The sequence below is a fragment of the Leuresthes tenuis genome, unplaced genomic scaffold, assembly GCF_036924035.1.
Source record: "Leuresthes tenuis unplaced genomic scaffold, fLeuTen1.0.hap1 SCAF_9, whole genome shotgun sequence".
Classification (NCBI taxonomy): domain Eukaryota; kingdom Metazoa; phylum Chordata; class Actinopteri; order Atheriniformes; family Atherinopsidae; genus Leuresthes; species Leuresthes tenuis.
Genome location: NW_027325363.1, coordinates 7,272,803 through 7,299,599, shown reverse-complemented (window position 1 = coordinate 7,299,599; position 26,797 = coordinate 7,272,803). Strand labels below are relative to the sequence as shown.

At 41.2% G+C, this 26,797-nt stretch overlaps 1 protein-coding gene across 1 annotated transcript in view; it reads left to right on the top strand.

The window, feature by feature from the left end:
• The first annotated feature begins 278 nt into the window (after nt 1-278).
• Nucleotides 279-26,797, top strand: part of gbe1b (glucan (1,4-alpha-), branching enzyme 1b) — a 79,866-nt gene continuing 53,347 nt past the window's right edge. The window contains exons 1-7 of the mRNA XM_072392095.1: nt 279-438; nt 11,699-11,868; nt 15,814-15,929; nt 18,097-18,222; nt 18,961-19,096; nt 22,533-22,623; nt 23,831-24,040. Of these exons, the coding sequence (XP_072248196.1) occupies nt 341-438; nt 11,699-11,868; nt 15,814-15,929; nt 18,097-18,222; nt 18,961-19,096; nt 22,533-22,623; nt 23,831-24,040 (947 nt within the window). The 5' untranslated portion in view covers nt 279-340. The remainder of the gene's footprint in view (nt 439-11,698; nt 11,869-15,813; nt 15,930-18,096; nt 18,223-18,960; nt 19,097-22,532; nt 22,624-23,830; nt 24,041-26,797) is intronic.

Genomic DNA, 26,797 nt, shown 5'->3' with positions numbered 1-26,797 from the left:
ACGGATTTAATCATTTTGAAGCCACGTTAAATAAATAAACAAATAAATAAACAAATCAAGCAGACTCAGAGTAAAAAAAAGCTGCACATCTACGCACAAATCGATCCATCTTCATCTGATACGCCAGACGCTTGTTTTGCTGTCACCTTAAAGTTACAGTGTATCACAGGAGAGCCCGATTCAGCTTTCACGTGTCCGATCACGCGGGGCGGGCCTGGCGGAGGAGCGCCCTGATTCGCTGTTGTCCCCGGATACAAATACCCCGAACACAGCCCAGGCCTGTCCTCTGCTCATGTCTGTGTCAACAGTCGGTGCTCGATTGGTTTAGTCTGAAGAAACCATGGCTGACCGAGAAGACCATGTTGCTATTCCTGAGTTCAACTACCTTCTCCGAATGGATCCTAAACTTAAACAGTACGAGAAGGACTTCAAAAGGAGGTAAATGAAAAAACGCGTCTCACACTGCAGCATTTGTACAAGCCTGTCACTGAACACACAAGTGTTTGAAGCGAGGAGCGAGCCCGGTTTACGCTGGCATTCTTGAATTAAAGACACTTCTAAACGGAGGTCATTGCAACATCTCAGAGTCGCCTCCCGTGATGACATGGAGTTGAATGAGGAGACGACGTGCAGGGCTGCCATTCCCTCACGCACGCACGCACGCACGCACAGTGGCTAAGATAAGTTAGCTTGCAACACTCCCCCTTACCCAACCTGCGTGTAGATGATGAGACACACAAAATGATTGAGCCGCTGCCAGGGACTTTTGTTGGTGAACGCGAGTGGTCTCAACTTTCTGCGGGTGCAAAGACGTGCGTGTTTCAGTCAGCTGGTGTCCACGTTGTTGTCAGGTGATGCCAAGGCTCTGTGACTGATGCCGTGATGTTTCAGGCTGTGGGTCGAGCATCACTCGCGCTCTTTGCTGTCTTTAGGAGGCTACAGTGTCTGAAATGCCCTCTTCTAGCTGGTAGCACATGCTGTAACAGCTGCTTGTGTTTGGTCTCTGCAGTGCCATTAACCCACGTGCAGAATGTGTTGCACTATTTGTTTCACTCCTTCAGCCAACATGTAACCTTTGAGCAAATTCATAGTCCTGTGAAGAAGAAGAAGGGGAACACCTGTTTCAGTTCTAAGGTTTCACATATCAGGAGTATAATGAAAACAAGTTTGTCCTCTATGGGTCTTAGAATGAGTTGGATACAACCCCAGATGAGCAAGAGCACATGACAGCTCATTATTGCTCATTATTTATCTCACAAAAGCAAAGCCAAAAAGCCGAAGCAGCGTGTGGAAAAACAAAGCACATCCGTAATGCTTCCATAGGAATTAAGAGGCTAGTGGAAGATGCTGCTGATTAACTGGTCATCAGCCAGCGTCAGCACTTCTGTTTGAGGAGATGTTTTGGCAGCTTGCTGGTCTGGAGCTTTCAGGTGTGTGTTAACACACTGGCAATGAGGATAGACCAACTATTTGGAGTCCATCATTCCACAGAGAGAGAGATTATTCACAAGTGGAAAACATTCACGACTGTCAATCTTCCCATGAGTGGACGTCCCAGCAAGTTCACCCCAAGGTCAAAAACCCAAGAGCTGCATGTGAGACTCTCCAGGCCTCAGTTAGCATGTTAGCTGTTAAAAGTTGAAGATGGTACAGTTGGAAAAATACTGAACAAGTATGGCTTGTTTGGAAGGGCTGCAGGGGAGAGCCTCTAATCTCTGAAAAATAAAATGACACTTCAGGTATTGTCCTTTAAATAGAGTAGACCAGAGGAGAGATGTTTGGTCACAACGCTCAGCACTATCAGCCAAACGCAGCATATCTGCACAAACGCTTCATAAGAACTGTCAAGCACTGTAGTGGAGGGCTGATAATATGAGCTGGTTTTGCAGCCACAGCACCTGTGGAATACCAAAGTATTCTAGAGTCCAATGTAAGAGCCTTGTGTCCGACGGCGAGAGCGCGGCTGAAATTGGGTCACGCGACAGGTCAATGAGCCCAAGCACCGCAGCAGATCTACCACAGAATCTCTGAAAAAAGAGTAGGAGCAAGGTGTTGCAATAGTCCAGTCAAAGTCCAGTTAATAACCAGACTGAAATGCTGTGGCAAGAGTGCAAACCTCCCATTTCTCTGTGAAAACGGTGTGACAGTTTGCTGATGCCATACAGGCTTCTGCTCAGCAAAAATGACCCGTGCTGTTGTTGTTAATCTGAGGTCGTACTTGACTTTTTTATGATCTGATAAAGACTAGATTATGTTGTTGTTATTATATACTGATAGAAACTTTAGAAAGAAAAGAGTATAAAGGAATAATTGGATTCTTTTAAGATGGACTTGATGTAAAATCTAATTTTATGTGATCATGCTTTGCTTCTTTTTGTCATCCATTTTTTGCATGACTGAGACCTGCATTCGGTAACTGCATCTCTTTGTGGGCAGAGATCATCCAATGAATCTGATGAATGAATTGATCATTTCTTTCTCTTTTCTTTCAGGCCAGATATTTATGTACACACATCTGCAGGTTTTTCAGTTTCTGTTTTTGAATATAAGCCTAAAAAAATCGGCAAGTAGTATTTGTGCATTTCCACTTTAGTGTCGTGACATGAGGGACGAAACTTGATGGTGAAATTAATATGAGCCACAGAAAAGGGGCAGTCAATTCCAGCAAACCGACGAGAGGGTGAGAGAACAGCATGATGATGTACTTTGAGTGAACAGATACTTGTCTTTATTCCTTTTATTCTGGTCCTTACTCCATCCAGGCACAGCTGGTCTCTCAGCCAGCAGGTTTTCATAGAAACTGATTTCTTTTTTTTGTGGATATTATGCTTCATCTTTTCACTTTATACTTTAAACTAGAATATACTCAGAAAGCATGTTTTAGTCTGTCCTTTGTGGCAATTAAATAGGGCAGGTAAGCTGCAGGTGCACTACTCTGCCCGTGATTGGCTTACCTGAACTCTCACCAGTCAACATGCCTTGTGCCAAAAGCCCGAAACAACCCATCCAGTGAAGGCACTGAGCTCAGGCCAGTCAAAGGCAAAGAGGGATGGGCCGTGTCTTCACCGCTGGATGAGACAACATTGCTTGCAGGTTATGTAAGTCATGTATCAGTGTTTCTCTATCCTGGTCCTGAAGGCCCTGCATGTTTTCCATGTTTCCCTGCTCCAGCACACCTGATTCAGATGAATGGGTCAGGTCTTTAAGCTCTGCAGAAGGCTGAGGACGACCCATTCAGGGTCAAATCCAAAACCATGTGGTTATCCCTAAATCTAACCAAGTTTTCTATGATCTGAACAAACAGTGACTTTGGTGTGTGTGTTGGTAACCAGAGACCAGTTAAACGGGGGAAACGAGTGACAGGAATTACCCCCGAGTGCAACAGCGCGATTCAATGTGAAGCTGAATGAGTGACTCAATCTCTGTTTTCTGAGCTGATAACAGACGTGTTATGGTGATACTTCATTACAGCACAGTTGGACTCTGCTTTGGCTTCCATTAAAAACAGCATCCCCCTCACTGTGGACGGGATTAGCTCTTTGTCGTCACAACATGTGAAACTGCGGTGACGCACAACTCCGCTCTGTGCTTTTATTGCATTACATTGATTTATCAGATGCTTTTACCCATAGCGACTTACAAGCGAGGAGTGTAGAGGGTACTTATTGCTCTGAATTACTTTCTGACAGGCTTTTAATATCTTTTAGGAGTGCTCATATCGAATGAGCGCAACAGAGCTCGGCTCCAGTCAACAGAGATACCAGTCAATCTGTAAATCAATACTAGCTGTTAATGAACATCTATTCATTATTAAATGATTATCAAATATTACAAATAATTAATTGGATAACATGATTACTCAGACAGCACTTACCTTTTATGTACTGGCTGCTCCACCTCATTACCTAACCTTTTCTATATCTCGTGATCGGAAGCTCTGCAGGCTAAAAGCGAGAATGACAGATGCAAAGTTTCCCTGATTAATGATTGTTTGTGTGGCGTTCTGCCCAGATACTCTGGTTTCTTCATACTATCCAAAAACATGACTGTTAGGGTCAATTTAGAATGACCATATGACCTAAGAGTGAGTGAGTGTGCATGGTTGTTTGGCTCCTTTTTTCCTGAGTCGCTGCGATGGACTGGCAACCTGTCCCGGGTCAACTCTGCCTTTTGCCTGATTGCAGCTGGGATAGGCTCCAGCCTCCCTGTGACCCTGAACTGGATTAAAAGGGTGTAGAAAACTGATGGAGGGAATGTGTGAACAAATGCTATATCTATGATTTATGTTGTAAACTGCCTGCTGGACATTGAAACCGCTTCATGGAACCAGGCAGGGTGTCCGAGTTGTTTGAGCCTGCAGGTGATGAGTCTCCCTCACACATCAGCTGTCTGCAGTGTTTCCATGCCAGAGTATAGGCCTGGCTCTCTTAGAACTTCTGCTGAGGTAGAACCATAAAAGTATAAATTTGCATTATTTACACGGTTATACCTCCAATGGAAAAGAAAATGCACACAAACAAAGCGTCTTCTATATATTTTTCAAGTAATTAGCAAGTCATCTGTTCACTTTTCATAGCTGCTTCATGCTGTTGTGGGGAACACCCTGGATGGGTCAGAAAGCCTAAACGGAGACAAACGAGTCAAACCATTCACTCACTTTCACTCCTGGGTCCATTTAGAACCTCTAATTAACTTAATGTGCATGTTTTTGGGCGGTGGGAAGACTTCCCTAAATGCTCTGACCCCCTGTCTAAGGTAATCTCTGTGAGCAAATGGACACTATAAGTCGATGTACTGCAGTGTCACATTAGAACGGAGGGATGATGTGTAAAAACTGCATTCCCCCTCAGTTCCCAGCTTCACGTCAGATAGCCTTACCTGCTTGGTTTCTTTTCTTTCTTTTTGTCGTGCTTTCCACTCACTGGTTGACGTTCGTAATGATCCAGAGTGACGTCTGTTCACCTCTGCAGTACAAGGCTTTAGAATTCTACTCAGGGGCCATATAGATTTATCCATTTTCATTACGATGTCAGTTCTTGTTTTTTTTTTTTTTTTTATATGGCAGGTAAGGGACCACCTGCTTCGTGTTTGAAGCAAGTGAGCAGGGCTTCAGGCTCTCGGAGAGATAAGCGTGTCAGTTCCATCTCAAACACAGCTTGGGATTTTTAGGCTTCGCCGCACCCGAGACATGTCTCAAACACCTGTCCCAATGATGAAAGTTGCACATAAATTATTTTACATATGGGGGTCACTGCTGTGTGAAGGTTAATTCTTGATAAGCTCCCGGTGTTCTCAGATTGGAGTCCAAACAGCATAACATCAGCGCAGGCAGGAATCAGGCGCTCTCTCAGACTGCCGTGTCGTGCTGTGTTCCAGTGCTAAGAATTTAGCTGGCTTATCAGAAAGAGACCTATGACCACAAAGATTGATTCTTTAGATTTCACCACTGTGCCGTGACTCCAGGCTGACCACGTCTCAGGTCTGTTGAACTTTGGTGCACACCAAATACAGCCACCGTGCACTGACGGCTGAAAAGATCCTTTGAGTCTCCCATTCAATTACTTACCGTTTCAGTGGGGGGAGGCGGTTTTGTTTTTATCAGGATGCTAGGTTCAGAATAATTGCGAAAATAGCCGTTGATGCTGCATGCAGATGGCAGCCGCACTGAGCAGTGCTCTGTTGACACGCTTCATTATTTGCCTTTCCTGTTGCGCAAGTCTGCAGGAAGAGCTGCTAGGATTTTAAAGCTCGGGGCACCACGTACATCCTAAATTGGACCAAATCAAAGAAGGGAGCTTTGGGACTACTGTTTATCACGGCAAAGTTTTTGCAAAGATTTGAATAGATCATCGCTACTTATTTCAAAGTAAAAATGAAGCAATAAGTCATGGTCTTCTGCTTGTGATGGTGATGCAATATATTTAAAGCAAAACTGATTATTCCCTTTGAGGTGACGACTACGGATGGATGTAGTCAGACTGAAAAGTAATCAGCTGAAACCGGAAAAAGGAATCAAAGAGAAAAAAGATGCACATTCAATATTAATAGGAGTTGTTTGACTGAGTGCAGCAATTTTCTGGCGGTACTTTTTTTGTATTATGATGGTTTTATCTTCCCGTCTCTTTGCTTGCGGCTCAGCAAAGTTATTTAGTTTTGCAGAGAAATTTAGCTTTCATCAATCAATATCTCTGCAAATGCTCGGTTACTCGCTTCGTCCATTTACATTGATGACATTATTTGAAAGTGACATCTCTGCTGGTCTGCACGTGAAGCCCTGATCGGAGCTAAAAAGCCCTCGTATGCATTTGTTGAAGTGGTTTAAGTGGACCTGACTCCACCACAGGCTTCAGCTGCCACCATCGCTCACATGCATCGCAGCAGACCTGATCACTCCTTCTAAATTTAGGTTTTTTTAACAGTGAGCACATGAACACGTTAAAGTTCAGCTGTTCTGTGGAGACCGTTTCAAAAAGTAGTTTGTAAAGATCACGATGGTAATTTATGGAAAACACAATGCAACACTCAAAAGCTGAATACTGAAGAATTTGAATAAGAACATGCAGATAAATTGAAAATGGATGAAGGTAAACCACCAGGTCTGATCCACTCATCTGATCTGATGGTTCAGCACCAACAGTCACGGCTGTAAATGGTGGGTCTTCACAATAAAAACAGTTTCTTTTCATCTTTCCCTTTTTCCATCGGGGCATTTACCTTTTAAACAGAATTATTTTTGATGAACCAAATCATTGTTTGAAAAGTGAACGGCTTCAAATAAAGGCACCAAAGAATATGTCTTGAGCACATAATCAGGATTAGACAAACTCACTGGAACTCTTTTTTTCTGCTAAAGTTGGTGAAACAAGCTGGTGAAGTGCCTGAAATTTCCCGGACTGTATTAGGCGTGCTATATTTGTGCTGACCTGAGGAAACCAGGATGTATTAGATGCTAGTTATCATTACAGTTGATAACATTTAAAAAAAAGGTGTAAGCGTTTGAGCTATTTGTGGCCCCAGAATCAACTGAATCAACCAAAAACGGTAGAAAGATGTTTGTTCGATAATAACATAAATTACGCACGATGTGCTCTCGTGTTGAATGTAACTGCACTATCTCAGCGTGTTGTAGCGATCGACCGGTACGGGTTCTTTAAGGCCGATGCAGATTATTTTGACATCAATCTCAACCGAGCCCCGATATGTGCTGCCGTTTTTTTCCCCTCCATTTACATGATAAAAATCACACAATGATAACAAATGTTACACAAGTCTCAGTTTAAACAAACAAAAAAACCCATTTATGAACAAAACGTATTAAAGCAAACAATGTAGAACATTTAAATATATAACAATAGAAATAAACAATGTTCACACTTAGATGTTTGTGCACTTTACGTAGCAGCATGAGGCCTTTGTAGTGCAAATGGCCTTCCTGAGAGGATTTGTTCACAGTAATACAACAAAGAAAAACATTTTATTCAAAGAAATGTGAACAATCGCTAATGCGCTAATCGGCCGATCCAAGTAAGGAGAAAAAAACCGAAAATATCGGCCTGATATATCGGCCACTCGCTTTATCGGTCGACCTCTAGCCTGCTGGCTAAAGATAGTATCAGCTTTTTAGCCTTGAAGTTTTGTTACCACAGTTAAGTAAATGTTTAGCTCAAAGCACTGCTTTGCCTCCGCTGGTTTAACTTCTACAACGAGAAGATAAACGTACATATGTTGCATACGCCTTTGTCTTGTTTGTTTGATTTAAAGTTCGTTGAAGTTGGGTAATATTCTCTGAAAACCTGGAAGTAACAGTGTCACTTTGGACCAGAGTAAACGCAGGAACACAGGCCAGCTTCTGACACATTGTAAGTGACAACAAATCCACAGAGAGGCGAGTCAAAGAGGGCTCGTCCTGCCACAAATGGTACAGCGTGCACTAGCTGTCTTCCACGTCTGATGCCAGGAATTGTAAGCGCTTGACTTTTTGGCTTCAGATGTCTGACCTGTGTGTCAGCCGGCTGTGTTTTTTGCCCACTCCTCTTCAGTCTTATGCAGGGCTTGTTGTTTGGTGGCCCTGGGGAGGGGACATCTGCTGCCCCTGGAGATGATCGATCCTCCTCTGTGTCTCACTGTGCTTCAGTGCTGAAGTCAAGTTTCTCCTGTTGTTTCTTGGCCCCCTCTGAGCCTCGGGTTTTCTCATTGATGAGCTCATTATTGAACCACCTTTACTACCTGCTGAACCTTAGCTTTGATTTATTTTGTCAACTTTTTCTTTTTTTGCTTTGTTGGACCCTTTTTTTTGGGGGGAGGGGTATCTTTTTTTTTTCTTTTTTTTTTTTGGCCTCTTTGCCTAAACAAAACATTGAGACAAAAAACCAATTCCCATCTATAAAATATGTGCATTAAATGAAGATTCTAGTTGCAGCCACTTCTGCACTGCAACTGTCTGAATTAGGGTAACAATTTGAGTTATTGAGTGACTGAACAATCTTTGTGAATTTTTTTCCTTCAAATAAAATGTATTTTTTCACCTGAATAAACTGCTTCCTGAAGGCTGGATTCTACATGAATCGCATCCAATGATAACTTTTAATTTTAAGACTTTTACAAAATGTTTAAAAGTTGCTTTGTTTAGTTGGAATTTAAGAAAAACTAAACGAAAGTTATCAGACATTTGACTTGTAATTATGCCATTCTCATAATGAATAAACACTCATTTGCATAAGCTGACAAAGATCATTGAAATAAAAACAGTTTTTAGTGTTTTATTTTCACACACTTACATTTTATTTCATTCTGTTCCCTTAATTGTTTATGCATTTAGCAGACACTTTTATCCAAAGCGACTTACACTGGCAGGCAGTCAGGGTAAGGGGGTCTTTTCCCACATTTTCCAACCCGACAGCTTTGGTTTTTCAAGAGGTGACTGAATGTTAATGACTAGTTAGCTAGTTAAATGCATTTAAGTGGATTCTTATCTTTAACAAGAAGACTATTTACCCACAATATTTGCATATGTTTTAGATTCTTTTTAACTTATTTCACCTTATTGCTACTGTACATGTTCTTTCTCCGTCTGTGTTGTAGCCAGAGATCCGGGGTTCTGAGTTCTGGCCCTGTTGTATGAAGTGGGGGAATTTTTTTAATTATCCATAAATAATATTTCTCAATAAACTCCTCTAAAATGTGATGGCTTCACAAAGTAAGTCCTTCATTGCTGTGGTTTAGCAGAGATGGAGAACCCTTCCTGAAGTTGGGTTCACTTTTGTGGGTTTTTTTTGTCTCTTTAATCTCTTTTGAACTAAGATCGCACTGCTCTAGTGTTACCTTTGGTGTCCTCTAAGAAAACCTTTCTGTTTTTGAAAATCTAACGCCGTCTTAAAAGGCCAGTTTATTCTGTGTTAAAGTACCCGTTGCCTGGTTTACCTGGCGTTCTTTAGTGAGTTCGGCAGACTTATGGAGTCTTTGTTGAAAATTAGCAACGAAAAAGAAGATGGTTTCAAAAAATGTTTGTTTTATTTTCTCTTACATTCATTTATTTATTCATCTGCCTGCATCTAACAAAATCCAGATGAAACGTTCACCAATAACCCCAAATACAAACCTGAATAAATATCCAATCCTGAGCAGCGGTTTTCACTGATCAGGTGAGAAACATGGCCAGAACCACTGATTTGTTCAGTGGCAAAGAGATTCAAAGAATCACGATAACGTGGTAATTTGTCTTGTCGGTCTTCATTCTGTCAGTTTGTGGCTGAGACGGCAAAGTTCAGATCAATCAGGGTATTATACCGCGAGCTGTGGGTGGATTTTCTGTCAGAGCACGATCAATTATGGCAGCTCCTACTCACTGACCCTGCTGTGTATTTCAGCTTGGTTCATGTGATCCGTTGAAGTTTGCTGGTATCTTTTAGGATAGTTGCTTCATTCATTCCCTCGTTAACTTTTACTTTAAATTGATTTCTTTTTCTAACAGTTTCGTGAGGTCTTCCCAGATATTTCTGCTTTAACAAACTGATGGCAGTAGGACGTCTCAAAGGCCTTGTATATGTCTATGCTTTTAAAAACTTTTCTTTTTATTACCCAAAGAAAACGGGACAGCATATGTGATGAGATGGTCCAACGCTCTGCTCTTTGCAGCTTTGTGGGAGGGTGTTTTACTGCCAGATGTTGCCTGTGGAGACCATGTATGGAAGCATGCTAAATACTGTGGTAAAATGCAGAAATTGTAACTTGGTGTCGTGATATTTCGACACGTAGGATGGAGGAAAAGATGACATTTGGGATTGTGTGTGTTCTGATGCCACCTTTTTGCGTCAGTCTAAAGCAGAAAGAGACACGTGATGCGTCTGGCTCCCTGTCCCTCCAGTCCAACCCACTGGAACTAGTTTATAATCATAGTCTTGTCTTTCCCGGGTATGAATACTGTTACATTGGAGTTCTGCCACTATATGAATGCTTCCTTTGTCCTCCCTTTCAGCATATTCTTGAATTGGTGACATAGTGGCAAAGGAGGCATGCGGCAGCATTGGTTGGACTTTAAAGGGTTCCATTTGGCAACCGCTGTCTGTATCCAACATGCTCATCACAGGGAGCAGCTGCTGAGAAATTGCTCTGTTACTTCAGCCCATCATCACTAACCCCAGGGCATTCATAGGCAAGCCTGAGCTTTGCTTCAGGGCTATAGGGGAGGGAGTGCACTTAACTCTGCTGGCTGAGAAATGTTCTCTGTACTCGGAGAATCTGATATGACACCAGCTTGGCTGCAGGAACTAAAGTGAGATAAATTGTAAAGTAAGTTGGTCTGTCCTTTGCAGTCGAAGGTAATGGACAGATGTTTTATCTTTTAGGAAATGCCCGTAGTCACACATTCTTGAGGCAATGAAGCACCTTTGCATCCCGATGTTAAAAGTCAAAAAGATAACGTTGGCATGGAAACGTTAGGTTTAGGCACTGTGTGCTGCTGTGTTGCATGTACACCACCACTGTTTTAGAAATGCTCTTCAAAAACATGCATCCAGTAAGTACTGAAAGACAGTTGCCTCAAAACTTGTTATCTATTATTATATCGTTCACTTAACAGCGACGAGTAAAGGAACAACAGGTGGAGTACTTCACCTTTGGGGGAACTTTCTTCATCTTCAGTACCAGGAAAAAGTTTTGTTTGGAGGTTGGAACATTCTTCGATCAGATTTTGTTAAACAGAGAAATAATGAATTGCTATGGAAATCTATTTTTGCTGTCACTGAAGTGACCAGTGTCGTTATGAAGAGTTTGTAAAGCATGACAACGTTGTTAGTTTACAGTCCGTGAGCTGCATTCACTGACGATACGTAGCTGCTGGCATTATTCAAGGCATTATTATTTCTGTGCTTTCATCTCATCGTGATCAGCGAATCAACGTGACGTGTGCCATATTTTCTTATGTGAACAGCACTCCATGACGTCGAAGGAACAAAAGCAAGGAACCTTAAAAGCAACCGTTAAAGTCACTATATGTTATTGATGGTGACAAATGGAGGAAAACGTTCCCTGAAATGGAAACGGGGGCTTGAGAAAAAACAACAACAAATCACTGAAATGAAAAAATAACAAATCAGTCCGTGTTAAGTGAATGATTCGAGACTGTAGAAATATTCAACAGATTGTGTATCTGATGCTGCATTTTCCATTCATGCATTTTTATACATTCTGTGTTTTGAAGGTATGAGCTGCTACAGGAAAAACTCTTCCAGCTGGAGGAGGCAGAGGGAGGCTTTGACCAGTTCACTCGCAGTTACAGAGACTTCGGTGTGCATCGTCAGCCTGACAACAGCCTGTTCTTTAAAGAGTGGGCTCCAGCTGCTGAGGCCCTTTTCCTCACTGGTGACTTCAGTAAGTAGCTTGTGTTGTAGGGGGCAGACAACATGACACCATGTCATCACTTTACTGTATGTTTACTGGATTATCTGCATGTGTTTGTTCTGTGTTTTAAAGGTGCAACAATTCTCCCCTAACTGACCCAATTTGGTGTGAAAATATTAAATTAAAACTGAAAGTTCTAGCTGTAACCTCGTGGTTATTGTGTGTTTTCTTTTTTTACCAGTTGTTCATTCATTCAAAAGAGTGAGTTTGGAAATATAATTGTCTTTGACATTGCAGATGTTCTTATTGTGTTTTAGATAAGCAGGCAGCAGACTGAAACAAAGTTCTGCAATTATACTGCAGCAATGAGCTTGAACTAATCAGTCTGAATTCTGAAAAGTCACTCGAATATCTCGCTTAAATGTAAAGTTTCATACGATGTTTGGAGCAAGAGATTTCGGTGCCGACAGAAAGTCAGAATAGCTTCATGGTGCATTAAATGAGAAATATGAACCCCTGAAAACAAAAAGAAAAATGAATAACAAGCCCAGCGTACTGTGGTACCATCTCTTTTGATCAACCAATTTGGAAATAGCAGTAGGATGTGAAAAATAAGTTTGTTAATATTTTAGTAGCTGGTTATTTCATCATCACTCGCAAAGTAGTTGAGGGAGTGCAACCTCTGCGTTTTTTACTGAAATCTCTGTTCAGATTAATAGATTTATGGGTAATATATTTGGTGATTGTGTTTATATGAAAATGCTGAAAATTCTTAAATTGGACCGAAGTCAAATAGACTAGTACTTGAACCTGGAAACATCTGTAAATTATGATGATGTGATGGTTTGCACCGTTGCCTCAGTGCAAGAGGTTCTGGATTCTAAATGAAGTTTGCATGTTCTCCCTCCGGGCTTCCACCCATCGTCCAAAAACATTCATCTAAGGTTAATTGGTGTCTCTAAGTTGACCCCAGGAGTGAGAGTGAGAGTGCATGGTTGTTTGTCTCTGTGTGGCCCTGTGATGGACTGGTGACCTGTCCAGGGTGTACCCTACCTCGCCCATGGGCTGAAGGCCCCCCATGACCCTGAATTGAATTAATCAGGTATAGAAAACAAATGTCTGGATAATGATGAGTATTAGTAGCATCAGTAGCAGCAGCAAAGGTAACAGTAGTAGGTTGAAGACTTTAAGCGATCTCACCCATGACTGTGTGACTCGGCATCAGGCCTCTCCTGTAGAGTTTATGGTAAAGGTATAAAATTCCACAATAGTAATGCAGTAGTTGTCTGACTTTGGAACAATTTAAACATTGCCACTGTGAGAGTCTTTACTGCTGTTTTACTGCTCTCCGTTTGATGTGACTGCAAGCCTTGACTACTCACCCCCCCACCACCACCACTCATGACAAAAAGTGAAATCTGGAACTGTTCACTATGTTGGCTCATCCACATTTCAGCACACAAAGTCTCTTGTTGTTTTTGTTTTTTGTGCTTTCTCCTCATGACCTTGAATGACCCCTGAGCATCACTGTTCTGACACTGAGCCGTCAAGGCTCCAGATCTGTTGGATGTGCTGGCACATTGCTTCTCCAAATCCCTGATGGCTGTGGATACGAACATGGCGAAAAACACACAGCTTTGGCAGTGCCTACACACAGCCCTGGAGTTGTAGTTTCAGATATGTTGAAGAGGAAAAATACACACCGAACACACAGTCTTACGTAGAGACACTTACACAGCAACGTGCACATTAAATGGAGAAGAAATGCGGCGACACAGTAAAGACTCTCGAGTTAAATTTAAATGAGAGCATGAGATTATTTGTACAAGGTGATGACAACCTGTCATGTTACATTTCCACCAAAGCATCCAAACAAGTGTTAATCGACCAAAGCAGAATCCCTATTATGAACACCTAATTTACGGATTAAGAACCGAGTTTTCCTCTCCTGCTCAGAGAGAGCACACAGATGAGGTTAGTTTTCATATGCAGATTGCCAATTACTAAATCAAACAAAGGTGTAGAGTCCTATTAAGCTCTAAAAAAAATGCTGTGCTGTCTTCATGGCTCATCCGTTTAAAACAGACACTGTTGGGTGCAAGGTCAGTGGTTCAAATCCAGCTTTGTAAATGAGTAAAGTGTATGTGATTTTGGATGACCTGTACACACAAATGGAACCTGATGCTCAGAACTGATGCATGTTTGTTAAGCTTCTTGCTAAACGAGTTAACGCAATGCTGATTAAGCCCATCGATGGCAGGTAGATTTCTGTGTTATTTAAAATCCTGCACCAGCGACAACGTTCCTGTTCCTTTGACCTGGTGACATTGGATTTAACATCAACCAGCAGCTAACAATGATTGGTTTGCCTGAGCTGAATAGAGAAGCAACCAGAGCGATGGCAGAGTTTATAGTGGAAAAACCAAGGTATTCAAGAGGAGTTGTTAAAAATCTAAGTGGAAAAAAAAAAAAAAGTGGTGTTTTAAAGGAAAATGAAGTAATCGATGGCAAGGACAAATATCACCAGCACATACGGACAGTTTTCATAGACTCACTCCTATTGCTGGAAGGGGGATACAAAAGTACCACAATGCAGGTTTTAGAACCATTTGTACTTATCATTGTCCTGCAGTAATTGGGATTAATAGCATTACTGAAAATGCTAAGAGTAATACACTCAGATTGACACTGTGCAAAAGTGGAAATGCATCAATTTGTTTATTGTGCTAGTTAGTTCTGCTTTTCTCCTCTCCATATTTCTCCTGTTCCTCTTCCTTTTTAATTATCTTCCCAGGACCTTGGGCAGCAGCTCAATTCCAGCATTCAATTCTGTGAGAGATTACATTTTGACACGGCTCAGTCATATTATTTGATTTCAATTTCATAGCAAATGTGGAAACAGCCCAGCAGCCCTATTCATGAATGTGATGCAGGTTGGATGCATAATGCACAGCTTTTCCAGAGGAGTTTAAGCAAAGGGAGATAAATAAATTGTGAGAAATTACTTGGCTTGCCTGTAAGAAGTGCTGGGGTCGTGTCGGGTCACTTCTGGAGCATCTCCTGTGATTCATTTTCTTTCCCCGTGTTATTTTTGGTCATGAATAGCAAGCAGATGTGCATTACAGAATGAAAACACCATCTTAAACTGACAGGCCAAGGTGGTCACTTTATAATAAATGTTTTGTGTTCTGTCAGTCACTGACGATTGGCAATGTGGTATCGGCAGATTACGAATGTGACGCCTCTCTGTTGTTCCCTCACAGCTGAAATTCAAAGAGTGGCGAAGTGGTTTCTTATCAGTTTTTCTTTTAGATGACAGAGCCTGCTGCTTTACTCTGTGTCATAATAGTCACATGATACAGGAGAACGGTGCAGAGAACAAATACAACAAGATGGAATTATGTAAGAGGTTTCTGTGGGGGCTGTGTAGAGATGAATTGTAGAAGTCAGAAAAATAAAATGGTGCTGTGACCACAGGGGGGTGTTGGAATAGGGAGGGAAAAAAAGCTGGAGTGGTGACTGTGAGTCACACATTGTTAGCACAAGACAAAGCGGAAACACACTGGTGTAACAAAGTAGAATGAAACTGTTAATTGTTTCATTAACAATTAATAAAAAAGCTCCGGCAGCTGAATGTGAAAACTTCCAACTTTGGTGGCTCCTAGTGGTAATTACTAATAAGCACAGGCAGAGGTCACATTGTTGCTCAGCAAAAGACATTTTTCTTTTTCTTTAAATGGAAACTTGAATAAAAATGTATCATCTGTGCTTCCACTGGGCAACCACTACAGCCTCTGAGGATATATGGGTAACATTTAAGTTTTCATGATTATTTAACTGATTCTGACTAGAAGTGGAAACTCATTCTTCAGTCTGTGTAACTCATAATCTCGAATCAGGATACAACTGAATGAATTTGTCTGTGTTGGAAAAGAACTCACTTAAAATACCTAAACTCTGTCTGTTTGCTCTTAGATGGCTGGGACAAATTCGCCCACCCTTACACCAAGAAAGAATTTGGCAAGTGGGAACTGATTCTTCCACCAAAGCATGACCAGTCTCCAGCTGTGGATCATAACACCAAACTCAAGGTAGAGAAGAGAACGTCTTCGTGCTTATTTTCACGCCCTCCGTACACTGGCCACAGTGCGCAGACAGTTGTCAGTATCATGCTCATGGGAGATTCTCTGTCATGTGTCGTGTCTTATGAACCAAGTGAAAAGCTGGCAGGTCGCCATCAATAACATGTCACACTCGCAGTGCAGAAGAGAGATTACTGTATGTGAACACAGACTGCACAGTGGAGAGTAGATGCACCTGAGGAGCTCAACTGATGGCTTTGTTTTTGCTCCCATCTGCAGCAGGTATCCCTCTGGCCATCGTGCTGTGTTTGTCCGCCGCAAAACAGAGCCCACAGTGGGTGAACATGATTGGTTTTAAGCTCTAGTAAATAATTCATCAGGGTTAAATGCAAAAAAGGCACCTCCCCTCATGTATTGTCTCAGCATGGATGAAGAATGGCCCAGAAATGTGATGCCAGGCATGGAGTGGATGGCATCGCTACAGCACTCTCCTTGGGACTGGGTCATCATTGGCTCACTCCTATGCCCTGGACAAGCTGCCCAGCTCCCATTGTCAGCGGAGGTCAGTCTAAGGACGATAAGAAGCAGATGGAAACGCTGGCACCTGGCCTTTCCTTGTGCACCCCTGCTGCCTATGAATGGCTGTCCTACTGTGAGCTCCACTTTAGAATTAGTTCCACAGCACTCCCTCGTGGATGCACAAACCGAGCTCCAATCACTCTCACGGAGAGCAACTTGCCCTCCCATCCCCTTTGTTCAGGGCCCAATTTGTCTCCGTAAACAAGCAGTGTCCTTTTGGTGGGTGTTGCTTATACAATGATCGCTTTATGTTTCAAGTATACAAGACTGCAGAGAAGTGAACTCAAGTGTTATCTGAAGTGATTACATATTTGTCCAAACTTCACGCACATTTCCCACTTCTGGGTTGTTATTCCCGTTCATGCACCGCTACAGCCTGCCCAGCAGTCTAACTTATATTTAATGTTCCTAATGCTGGGCCAATTTTTCTGAAGGACCACCACGCTGTCAGGCTTAATGCCGGTCCATTTATCCAACTATCTTTTCTTAATCCTATAAACTATGAAGCATGTCACAAGGGGAGCCAAGCAACTAACCCTTAGGTGGCCTGCCCACAATGAAAAAAACCCCATCGGGGGGTCTGGCTACAGGCTCACAGGCAGGTGGCATTGGAACGGTCATTACTTCACAACAGTAGCCTGATTTAGTTGGGTTCTGATGCCTGTTACTGCAGGGGTACAAAACAGGATGAACACATACTGTGAGTAACACTACAGCATCGATTTCTTGGGAGGTTTTCCAACTTTCACACTGCTTCTCCCCTCTCATACTTGACAATGGAGTAACTTGTCAGATTTTCTAACTATGTTTATTTCACCCCCTTCCAATTCTGAATTGCTGGCATAACAGATGAGACCCAAAGGACGATCATTTTAGTCCAATTTTTTTCCAATTCTTTATTTTCTAAATTGCTCTCTGGCTCCAATCCACTCAAGATGGACCTTTAAGTGGCTGTGTTAAAGCCCCACTTTTCACAAAATATAATACAACGTAATCACTCCTGAAACCAGATTCACCGCAACAAGTATTCTGGTCAATACTGGAGCTTTTTGTTCTCTCAGCTACTGGCTGTCTGAAGGGGATGCTTTTTCTTAAAGTTATAGGTGTTGCAATGCAGCGAGCAGGGACTTAGCTCTGTCAGGGGTCTGCCTTTCTGGTAGACACATTTTTAAAAATGTTAGGTTTATTGGTTGAACAGTCTGCACCACCTCTCCGTATAATGGATAGGGAGTAACAGCACAGTTTTATGATGTAAGCATTTCATGGCTGGAAGGCGTAAATAAACGCTGACTGTACAGTCGCATACATTCACAGACAGAAAGATGCAGGAGGTGAGGAGGGATGATTTGTGAATGCTTTATCTTTTATGCATTTTCACCTTCACAGAACCTCACTGTGGTTTGCATTCTGTCACACTTCATCTCTCTTTCACATTTTTTAATTGGTGTCCATTGTCCTGTGTCCTAATTTAGACAGTGTGGTGATGCTTCTTTCTCACCGTATGCTAAGCGATCGCGGTGCCTTTTTAATGTTCAGTTCCTCATACTGTTGGTGCCCTTGCTGTAACATTCATGACCAATTCATCTTATTTTCCCAGGTGGTTGTTCACACCAAGGATGGCGAGCGCCTGTACCGCATCTCGCCGTGGGCAAAATATGTAAACAGGGAGGAAAAAGCTGTCATCTATGACTGGGTTCACTGGGATCCTCCTCAGCATTACATTGTAAGGTGTAATTTTCTAAATGTGTTAATGTTTTCTGTATTTTATATCCCTTTTCACATGAATATTGACTATTGGTTGCAATTTCAAATACAGCAAAGGCACAATGACCAGGAAATGAAAGTTAAACATAAGCCAATCCTCTTTATTGAAATCCTTTTTCATTTTGATAATGACATTTAGCTGTAAAAAAGCCTCATTTGACCTTTCAAAGTTTGATACGGTGCCAGCAAAAGTCCATTTTACCGACTTTGCGTAGCGTCGTCTCTCATTTTAACCTGCATGACCACTCCCTTCCATCTGAGCTTTTCATATTGCTGTTAAGAACAAACCGTTTCATTTTACCATCTGCCTTCCATCACATATGTAAAGCTGTTACTTTATTCTTCTAGTGGATTCTTGATGCTGCTGTTTTGAGAGGGTCTGAAAGTGCCTCAATGCTACTTGATGTACTTAGCTCAAGAGTGAACAGGGAAAACACGGAGAGGCTATCGAAGACCACCTTCATGTCTTTATTGCTGTTTATTTGGCACCGTTTCAGTTAGAGAGGTGCTCTTACTGACAGTGCATATATATTGTGTTTTTATATATCTATCCCCTGTTGTGTAACAGAGATTGAACTGATTTGTAGAGTGATGGCAAGATGTAGGTGAATGTTTATGGTTCTTTTTCCTCCCACTGTTTTTAGCATCTGTACCAGACTCTGCCTTGATTTCTGTCCCCTTATGGTTTCCTCTCCAGCATGTCCACCCTCGGCCAAAGAAGCCCAACAGTCTGAGAATATACGAGGCTCATGTGGGTATCGCTTCACCTGAGCCAAAAATTGCCTCGTATACCAACTTCACAACCAATGTTCTGCCTCGAATAAAAGACTTGGGTAAGATATGAAGAAAACGTTTATTCTCCTCCCTTTTGTTCTCTCTCATATTTTATTGGCTATTCAATTTAATCTTCTTCATTTAAGTGTCACTCACAGCTTTTGTGGACCCATCTTGAGGAAAATTTTATAGCTTTACCAGCCAGAGAGGAAGTGAAGTATCAAGGTGATCGTATACCTCCCTGCACATTCACAACCCCGAGCCAGCCATCTGGTGGGAAAACAGCATTTGATGAATTCAGGAGTGTTTTTTAAGCTGCCAGTGTCTTTGTCAACACAGCTCCATAGCATAGCACATGTGCCATGCTGCAGGGAGTGCCAGCATACCTCCTGCAGCTGTATTTTAAGTAGCAGACCTGTCGCACAACCTCTGCATAAGACCACATGAGCAAGTAAACATCCTGTTTACTGGCTGGACCTAAAGGGATCACTGACCATCAGGCAGTGTTTTGGAAAGATGCGTCTGCAGCACAAGTCACGCACCGACAACTTGTTTCCATTTCCATGCTGATGACTGCAAACGGTGACGAAAAGCCAACTTCCTTCATCTTTTGTCGCATTCAGCTGCAGGTGTTAGACAGCACGCTTGTTTAGATCTAGAAGATATAGATAAAGATCATCATAACTGTCCCATTTAATGTAGGGATAATAAATTCTGTATCTGAGTAAATTGAATAAATTCAGATACAGAGTTTCTCTCTCTGGCTCTGTTCAGATTCGTAATCTCTGATTAATTCAATTTAACCTTCGCCGATTGTGGGCGTTTGGACTTCCAGACGATTGATTGCATGAACCTCTGGTTGTATGTCACTGTCTTTTGCAGCTATTTATGGTTTAATTATGCTGGATTCACAGTTTATTTAGCAAATACTGTAATATGAAGCAACTTGGATTTATAATCCTTTCCAGTCCGTAAGGTTACTTCACTGTTTAGTCTTACGAATGTCAAAAGATAAACGGTTATTCATGAGTCAGCTGTAAATGCTGATCTAAAGCCTAAAATCTCTTTGAGAGGAGAGCAACAGACAAAGTGTGATGTAAAATACTTTTCTTAAAAGCTGGTGTCAAAATAATTCATTTGAACTCTGTTGTTGATTTTATTAGTATGAAATATTACTTTATTGAAAATGACTTAAATGTGTGCAGTATTTGGTGTCGGAGGGATTTTTAAACTCTAAGATTGCACAGATTCATGCAAAGCACTTAGTTCCAAAGTTCCACTTTTAACAGTGAATTTTGCCAAATGTAAAATGTATATTTAAAAAAAAAAACACACACTGAATTATGCATCACATTTTCTCAGGCAGGATCGTGTTTCCAGCATATTTCTGCTTGCAGCCATAATTAAGAATAGTTTTACTCAAAAGTAAAATCCCAGCTGTTGGATTGAGAGTTCTCAGAACTATTGACTCGAATTTTTCTTATAACACAACCTAATAAGTAACTATATTTATTGTATTATTCAAATATTTTTATTGATTTTCACATTATACACACACAGTAGTACTCAATACCCCAGAGAAGGGGAAAGAAACTAATATTAATACAAGCTAAATAAATAAACAATTAAGAGAATAAAACTCCGTATTCGTAAAGTAGCTATACATACATACAGTATACACACACGTAACTGCATATACAGAGTTTCATATAAACACAGAAAGTAACTCAGGCTACACTATATTGAGGGAAGGAAGTTCTTCCTCGAAATACGATAGAAATGGTTGCCAAACTTTCTAATATCTGGGTGGTGCTCCGGCCAGTGAACTTAAGTTGTTCATGTTTGAGATGGGACATCACCTCCTCCACCCATCAGACATCGAGCCAATAGAGTGGAGAATGCTGTAAACTCAGTTATTGGTGTCTCCAGAGGGAGGATCCCAAATAATGCAGTCAGTGGGTTGGAGCGGACAGCTTTATTACACATATAGGAAAACGTGTCAATATAATAATATAATATATATAATAAAAATACGTGTCCAAAACAGAGCCAGTTTCGTGCAGAATCAAAACATGTGACTGAGGCTAGCTGGGTCCTGCCTGCATCTCAAGCACATCGGTTCTAAACCAGGGAGTTTGGCTAGCTTACTTGCAGATAAATGTAACCTGTGCAGAATCTTAAACTGTAGCAACACATTTCAAATACATGTTGACGAAGAGTGCACCAATTAAATTTCTGTCTGCCTGTTTACATCTGAAATGGTGGTTCCTAATTCTTCCTTCCACAGCCTTGCTAAACGGTTAAATGATATGGCGGCAACCCTCTGGATATTATCATATAACATAGACACCAGACCTCTGTCAACTAACTATATTTATTGTAAATGGGACTTAAACGCGTTGATCTACAGCTCTCGAAAGGATGTGTTGCATTAAGCTGCATTCAAATGCAGTCTGTTATGCTCATTTTATTAAAAGGCTCCAATATGACAAGCGCAGCAAAACAAGAGATGTGATTAATGCTGTTTTTTCGGTCGTCTCATCTTGTTTCATGGGTAAAGAAACTACCGTAGTAAATGCTGCCAATCTCTCCACCCTCAGCAGCTCAGGGATTTTGCACAATAGGATCCTCCAGGTGGCTAAACTCCATAGTCTCTAGTGACGGCTGGCTCTGCCTGCCATTTCATTTTGCCATATAAAAAGGAGCAACTTACTCTCACCCCAGGTCTTTTTCACACTCCTTCAGTGGCAAGTTTTCTTTTTTCTCTTGCCTTAGAATATATGTATGTATGAATCTGCCCCACACAATAAAGAAAAACCTCCGGGCCTCCCTCTGGAGTGCTTAAGAGCACTTCAAAAGCCTGTTGAGCCTTGTTTATTGAAGCCATTTTGTGGATCTTTTTGAAACGTTTCACATGACCTCCTGACTCCGATGGGTGGTGTTTCCCAGTTGCCTGTCCTTGGGAAACAAGGGTTTGTGTCAAAAAGGATGTGCCGTGAGCCCGTGGATAGTACAACTGACACAGGTCAAACAGTATCACATGCTCTCTGTTCTAGATTAAGTCTGCCATACACATAGAAAATAGACTTTTCAGGCAATACTCAGTGTTCTGAAATGTTTCGCACTCGCAAGGCCAACTTACCCCACACATGATTCATGTATCAGACACCTGCTGCTGTATCAAAAACATAAGAAAAGACGTTTGCCCGGTCATCCCAGTAGAATGAGGCTACTCAAATGGACAGAATGGGAAGCTCTTGATAACGAAGAAACACCACGATGTTTAGCAACATCGTGTCATGCTCTCATAAGTATTCAACCTGCATGTTATGATCCTACATAATTTAGTAGGTTACCCACATTTATTCTCTGAATATCGATTGTATTTCCAGTTCGACAAGGTTGGCTCTATAATCCGGGAGGGGGGTTTGTATGAAACTGAGATTTAAAAATGTAGTAATGTAGGTTTTTCCACTTTATTCCCTCTTCATCTAGGTTACAACTGTATCCAGCTGATGGCTGTCATGGAGCATGCTTACTATGCAAGCTTTGGATATCAGATTACCAGTTTCTTTGCTGCTTCCAGGTAAACATTTGTTAACATCCGTGTGAAATCTATACACTGTCATGCACATAATGTCTGCAGTGTTTCAGCAGCAGTAGTTGCATTAATTGGATTCACAAAAAAATGTTGAATTCCTATACTTGATCTAATGTAGGAAAGAAGAGGTTTCTCCATATGCACACTTCATATGATTCGGTAGACAACCAGCGTGCTGAAATTACACTGTCAGCTGTCGTTTTCAGTCCTCTTTACAAGATGAGTGAAATAAAATCGAAAAATGAATGAATGCAGTGGGATGAAACCACTCGTTTCTCTAGCTACACCATAGAGATCCATGACCTGCTTCAGTAACCACAGGTGTTAACAAATCGACCGGGATTGAATTACAGGTGTGCAGGATTATAACTTAAAGGCGTCTCATATATGAAGTTTTTATTTTTTTTTATTTTCTTTAAAGTTTCCCATTTACACCCTTTTTATCAGTTACATGTTGTATCTGTAACTGCACACTGTCACACAAAATGAGTGCAACTCAGTCACCTCAAATCAAGGTTAGGAAGTCTTGACACGAGCAATAATCTCTCTGTAAATACATTTTCCGTTAATCCATAGAGTGGAGAAAGTCCTAGATAAAGGTGGAGGAGTGCAAGTCTTTATCTTCTTTCAGAGATCCTCCTTCCTTGCTGGGAGTAGAGCATTAAGCATTGAGTGTAGCATATATATTGTAATTTCACCCTTTATTGATCTCATAATGTAATTCAAAACCATAGTGGTTGAATAACGGGAAGATGAGTAATCCCATGTGTCCTGTTTTGCAAGTAAGCTGATTTGATGGTAGCTTGATGGACAGATGTGATGTTCCAGGATATGAGGGAGCGTAAGTTGTGGTTTTCTGAGCATCCACTCTTAAAGGAATGTAATGGAAAACGAAGGCTTTCAAATGTGTTTTTGACTCTTTGGTTGTAACTGTGGTTAATGATTTAATAATATGATTATGTTTATCGAATAATGTGCACTGAATGGGTTTAGATCCCAAACATAAGAGATTGAAACTGTGCATGTAATATATTTCAGGTATGGGGGGGTTTATATATTCAGTATTTTCCTCCATAAAGGGTCATTTTGAAGAAGAAAATGAAAGAATGATATTGTGATTGGAGTTTAGTATAAACCACATCATGACATGTGATCAACCCGTTTAAATCTCTGTATTTGTATCCATTCGTAGTCGCTATGGTACCCCAGATGAGCTGAAGCAGCTGATCGACGTGGCTCATTCAATGGGCATTTTGGTTCTGTTGGATGTGGTTCACAGCCACGCCTCCAAGAACACCGAGGATGGCCTGAACTGCTTTGACGGCTCAGACTCGTGCTTCTTCCACTCACCACCCAGAGGGGATCACTCGCTCTGGGGCAGCCGCCTCTTCAACTACAGCAGGTACTCTTTTTCCAAAGCCAGTTTAAACTAGTGTACCTCATTTTTTGGGGGATGGGATGAGGATTTCAGCATCAGAATGTGTTGAGCACTGCAAAACTGTACCCTTGTAAAAGTATTTTTGGGAAATTTTACTGAAGTGAAAGTATAATTGCATGAAAAGTAGTTGAGTTAAGATGTAACCTGATTAATAAACTGCATCACTTTATTAAAAGGGTGAGCAGAAAGAGAGGGGAGAGGGAAATAATGTATTACTATCATGATATAACTAACAAATTATAACAATCAGCAATACCAGAGCCATTATGTCCAAAACATTAGATCTGTTTTCCATAGAGAAGCACAAAAAAAACCCCCAAAAAAACTATTATCAATTATAGTCTTAGAAGATTTAAGCAGAAAAGAGCACTTGGGCACCACAGTGGGTGTCTATAGAAATCATCAAGCCATTTTTAACTGAATAACACACATAACCGGCCACTTTTGTGAGATTAACATCATAATGAACAGCTGTCACCATCACTAAAGTGAGACAGTGAAGAGCTGAAGCTCACAATCATCAAAAGCCTGGAACCAAGAAAGCGCTGCACGATTTGTAAGGAGGTGCAGTGAAATGCACGTGTGCTGAGACCAAAGGCTGCACCACAAGGGACAGCACTGTTGTTTGTACTTCTCTGATCGCTGAGTTCCAACATGCGATGGCTTTTTGTCATATTCATCTTTGTGAATAGCAGCCTAACAAATCTTTGAACCTTAGAAAAAGGAGTCGGGCCTCCACATGTGCTGAATTCATTTTAACATCCTAATGAGAAGGATGGGGTTGTATTGAGATAACGAGGACCATCATTCATACGACCACACAGCAAATACTGCCGGGTTAACACGTGTTGCAAAGAGTAAAGAAGATGATGGTGTTGCTGTGATTTTAGCTTAAGAAAAACTACCAAGTTGAGATCAGCAGTTGTATACAATAATCCGTTTATAATGATTTGCTACCAACACTTTGTGCAGATACTTTTCTGAACAGCCTGAACCCTCTTAGACGAGTTTTCTTGTAGCTTTAAGTGGCCTTCAAAGCGCTAATTTGGATTCTGTCAAAATGATCCCACACTGCTTCAGTAATGTTGAGCTCCGGGTTCTGGGTTGGATTCAACACTTTTAAAGTTCAATTGTTGTGCAATTTAGCATACCTGCTTTCTCAGTTTCCCTTCCTTAGGAATGGCCTCCTGGGGGCACCGTGTAGCTCAGCTGGTTGAGCAGAGGCCTCGTGTACAGAGGCTGTAGAGCCTTGTCGTGGCCAGCCCAGGTTAGAGTCCCTTTGCTGCATGCCATCCCAAGACTATGCCCACTGTCCAGCTGTCCAGCTACTAACTAAATAGTTGCCACTACTTCCAGAAAATAAATCTAATTTAAGAAGAAAAGAAGCAAAGCATGAAGAAGTGAGGGCTGGCTCAAGACTTTTTTTTTAACAGTTATTCAAACAATCTATTTTGTTACAGTAACAGCAGTGATTGTAATCTGGTACTTAAATATTTGTCTGTGATGTGAAGCCCATATGAATTATTCATTGGTGGGTTTGTCAGTTTGATATGTCAGAAGTTAAAAACCTCAAAAATAGTGTTTTCACTTTCCAGCGAGGAGTCTAAAAGAGCTCGCAGTCAATGATTAAAATGCTTGAAATGCTATCAGTTACTGATACACATTTATGTTGTTAACCACAGCTCTGCATTTAACCAGCACTTTAGGCCTACTTTACCATTTCCCTCCATTTTATACTGCTATAATTTTAATGTAATTAAATTCAACATCCAATTTCTTTCTTTTTTCTTTTTTTTTGTCTGTCCCTGAGCCTTTTAGCACTACATAAAAGCAAGGAACTGGCCATTGATTGCAGCAATTTCAACTCTTCAATTATGCTCTTGCTGTAGCTATTTTAGTTAGAGCTGCATTTTAATGTTGCATATGGCATTCAGCTCATAAATGATATTTAAAGCCTGCCCTGGTTGCATCAGATACAGAAATGAGCGCTGTGCTTTTACTGTAGAGGTTCAGGATGTAAAACGAAAATGAGCCGTATTTGAACAGGCTGATAAATGAGGCCAAATGGGAGCTGATATACCGCTCTTTTTATTCTCTGACTGTCTGACACAAAGAGATGTGTTGAAGGTCAAAAACAAAGTATGACGGCAAAGATTAAACTTTACATCTCTCAACAAAATGCCCACAAAGTTAGGTTAACATTTAATTGGATCTACCCGATGTGCAGATTTAAATTTGCAGTGAATTTTTACTTCTTCTGCATATATCTAGGCAGATATTGATGTATTATTAAAGAAAAACTGAATACATATTGCAATGTAGGCTAAACTTGATCATTTTCATATTTTAAGCTCATTTTAAAAGTGCCAAAAATGATGAAATTTCATGAATTGGTAGACTGTTTTCTTTTTTGTCTCCTCTGGTGCTGACTGTGTTGTTGTAGGCTCTGTTAATTGGGTGTCTCTCCTGCTTCTGTACCCCGAAAATGATCCCAGCCCACATTAGAGAGGAACAGCCTTTGTTGAGTCTATCAAATGCCTTTTTGAACTTGCTTTTAATAAGAGTGTGTCAGTGTGCAGCGGTTTCCGATACATTATACAATGCTTAGTGTCAGGCATGGGGGCTATAATAAGGGAACAAGGTTCTTCTTTCATTAGTTATTGAACCGTCCTCATATCAGAAGCACTCATTAGACGTGGTGCAGACATATGCCGCGACTGG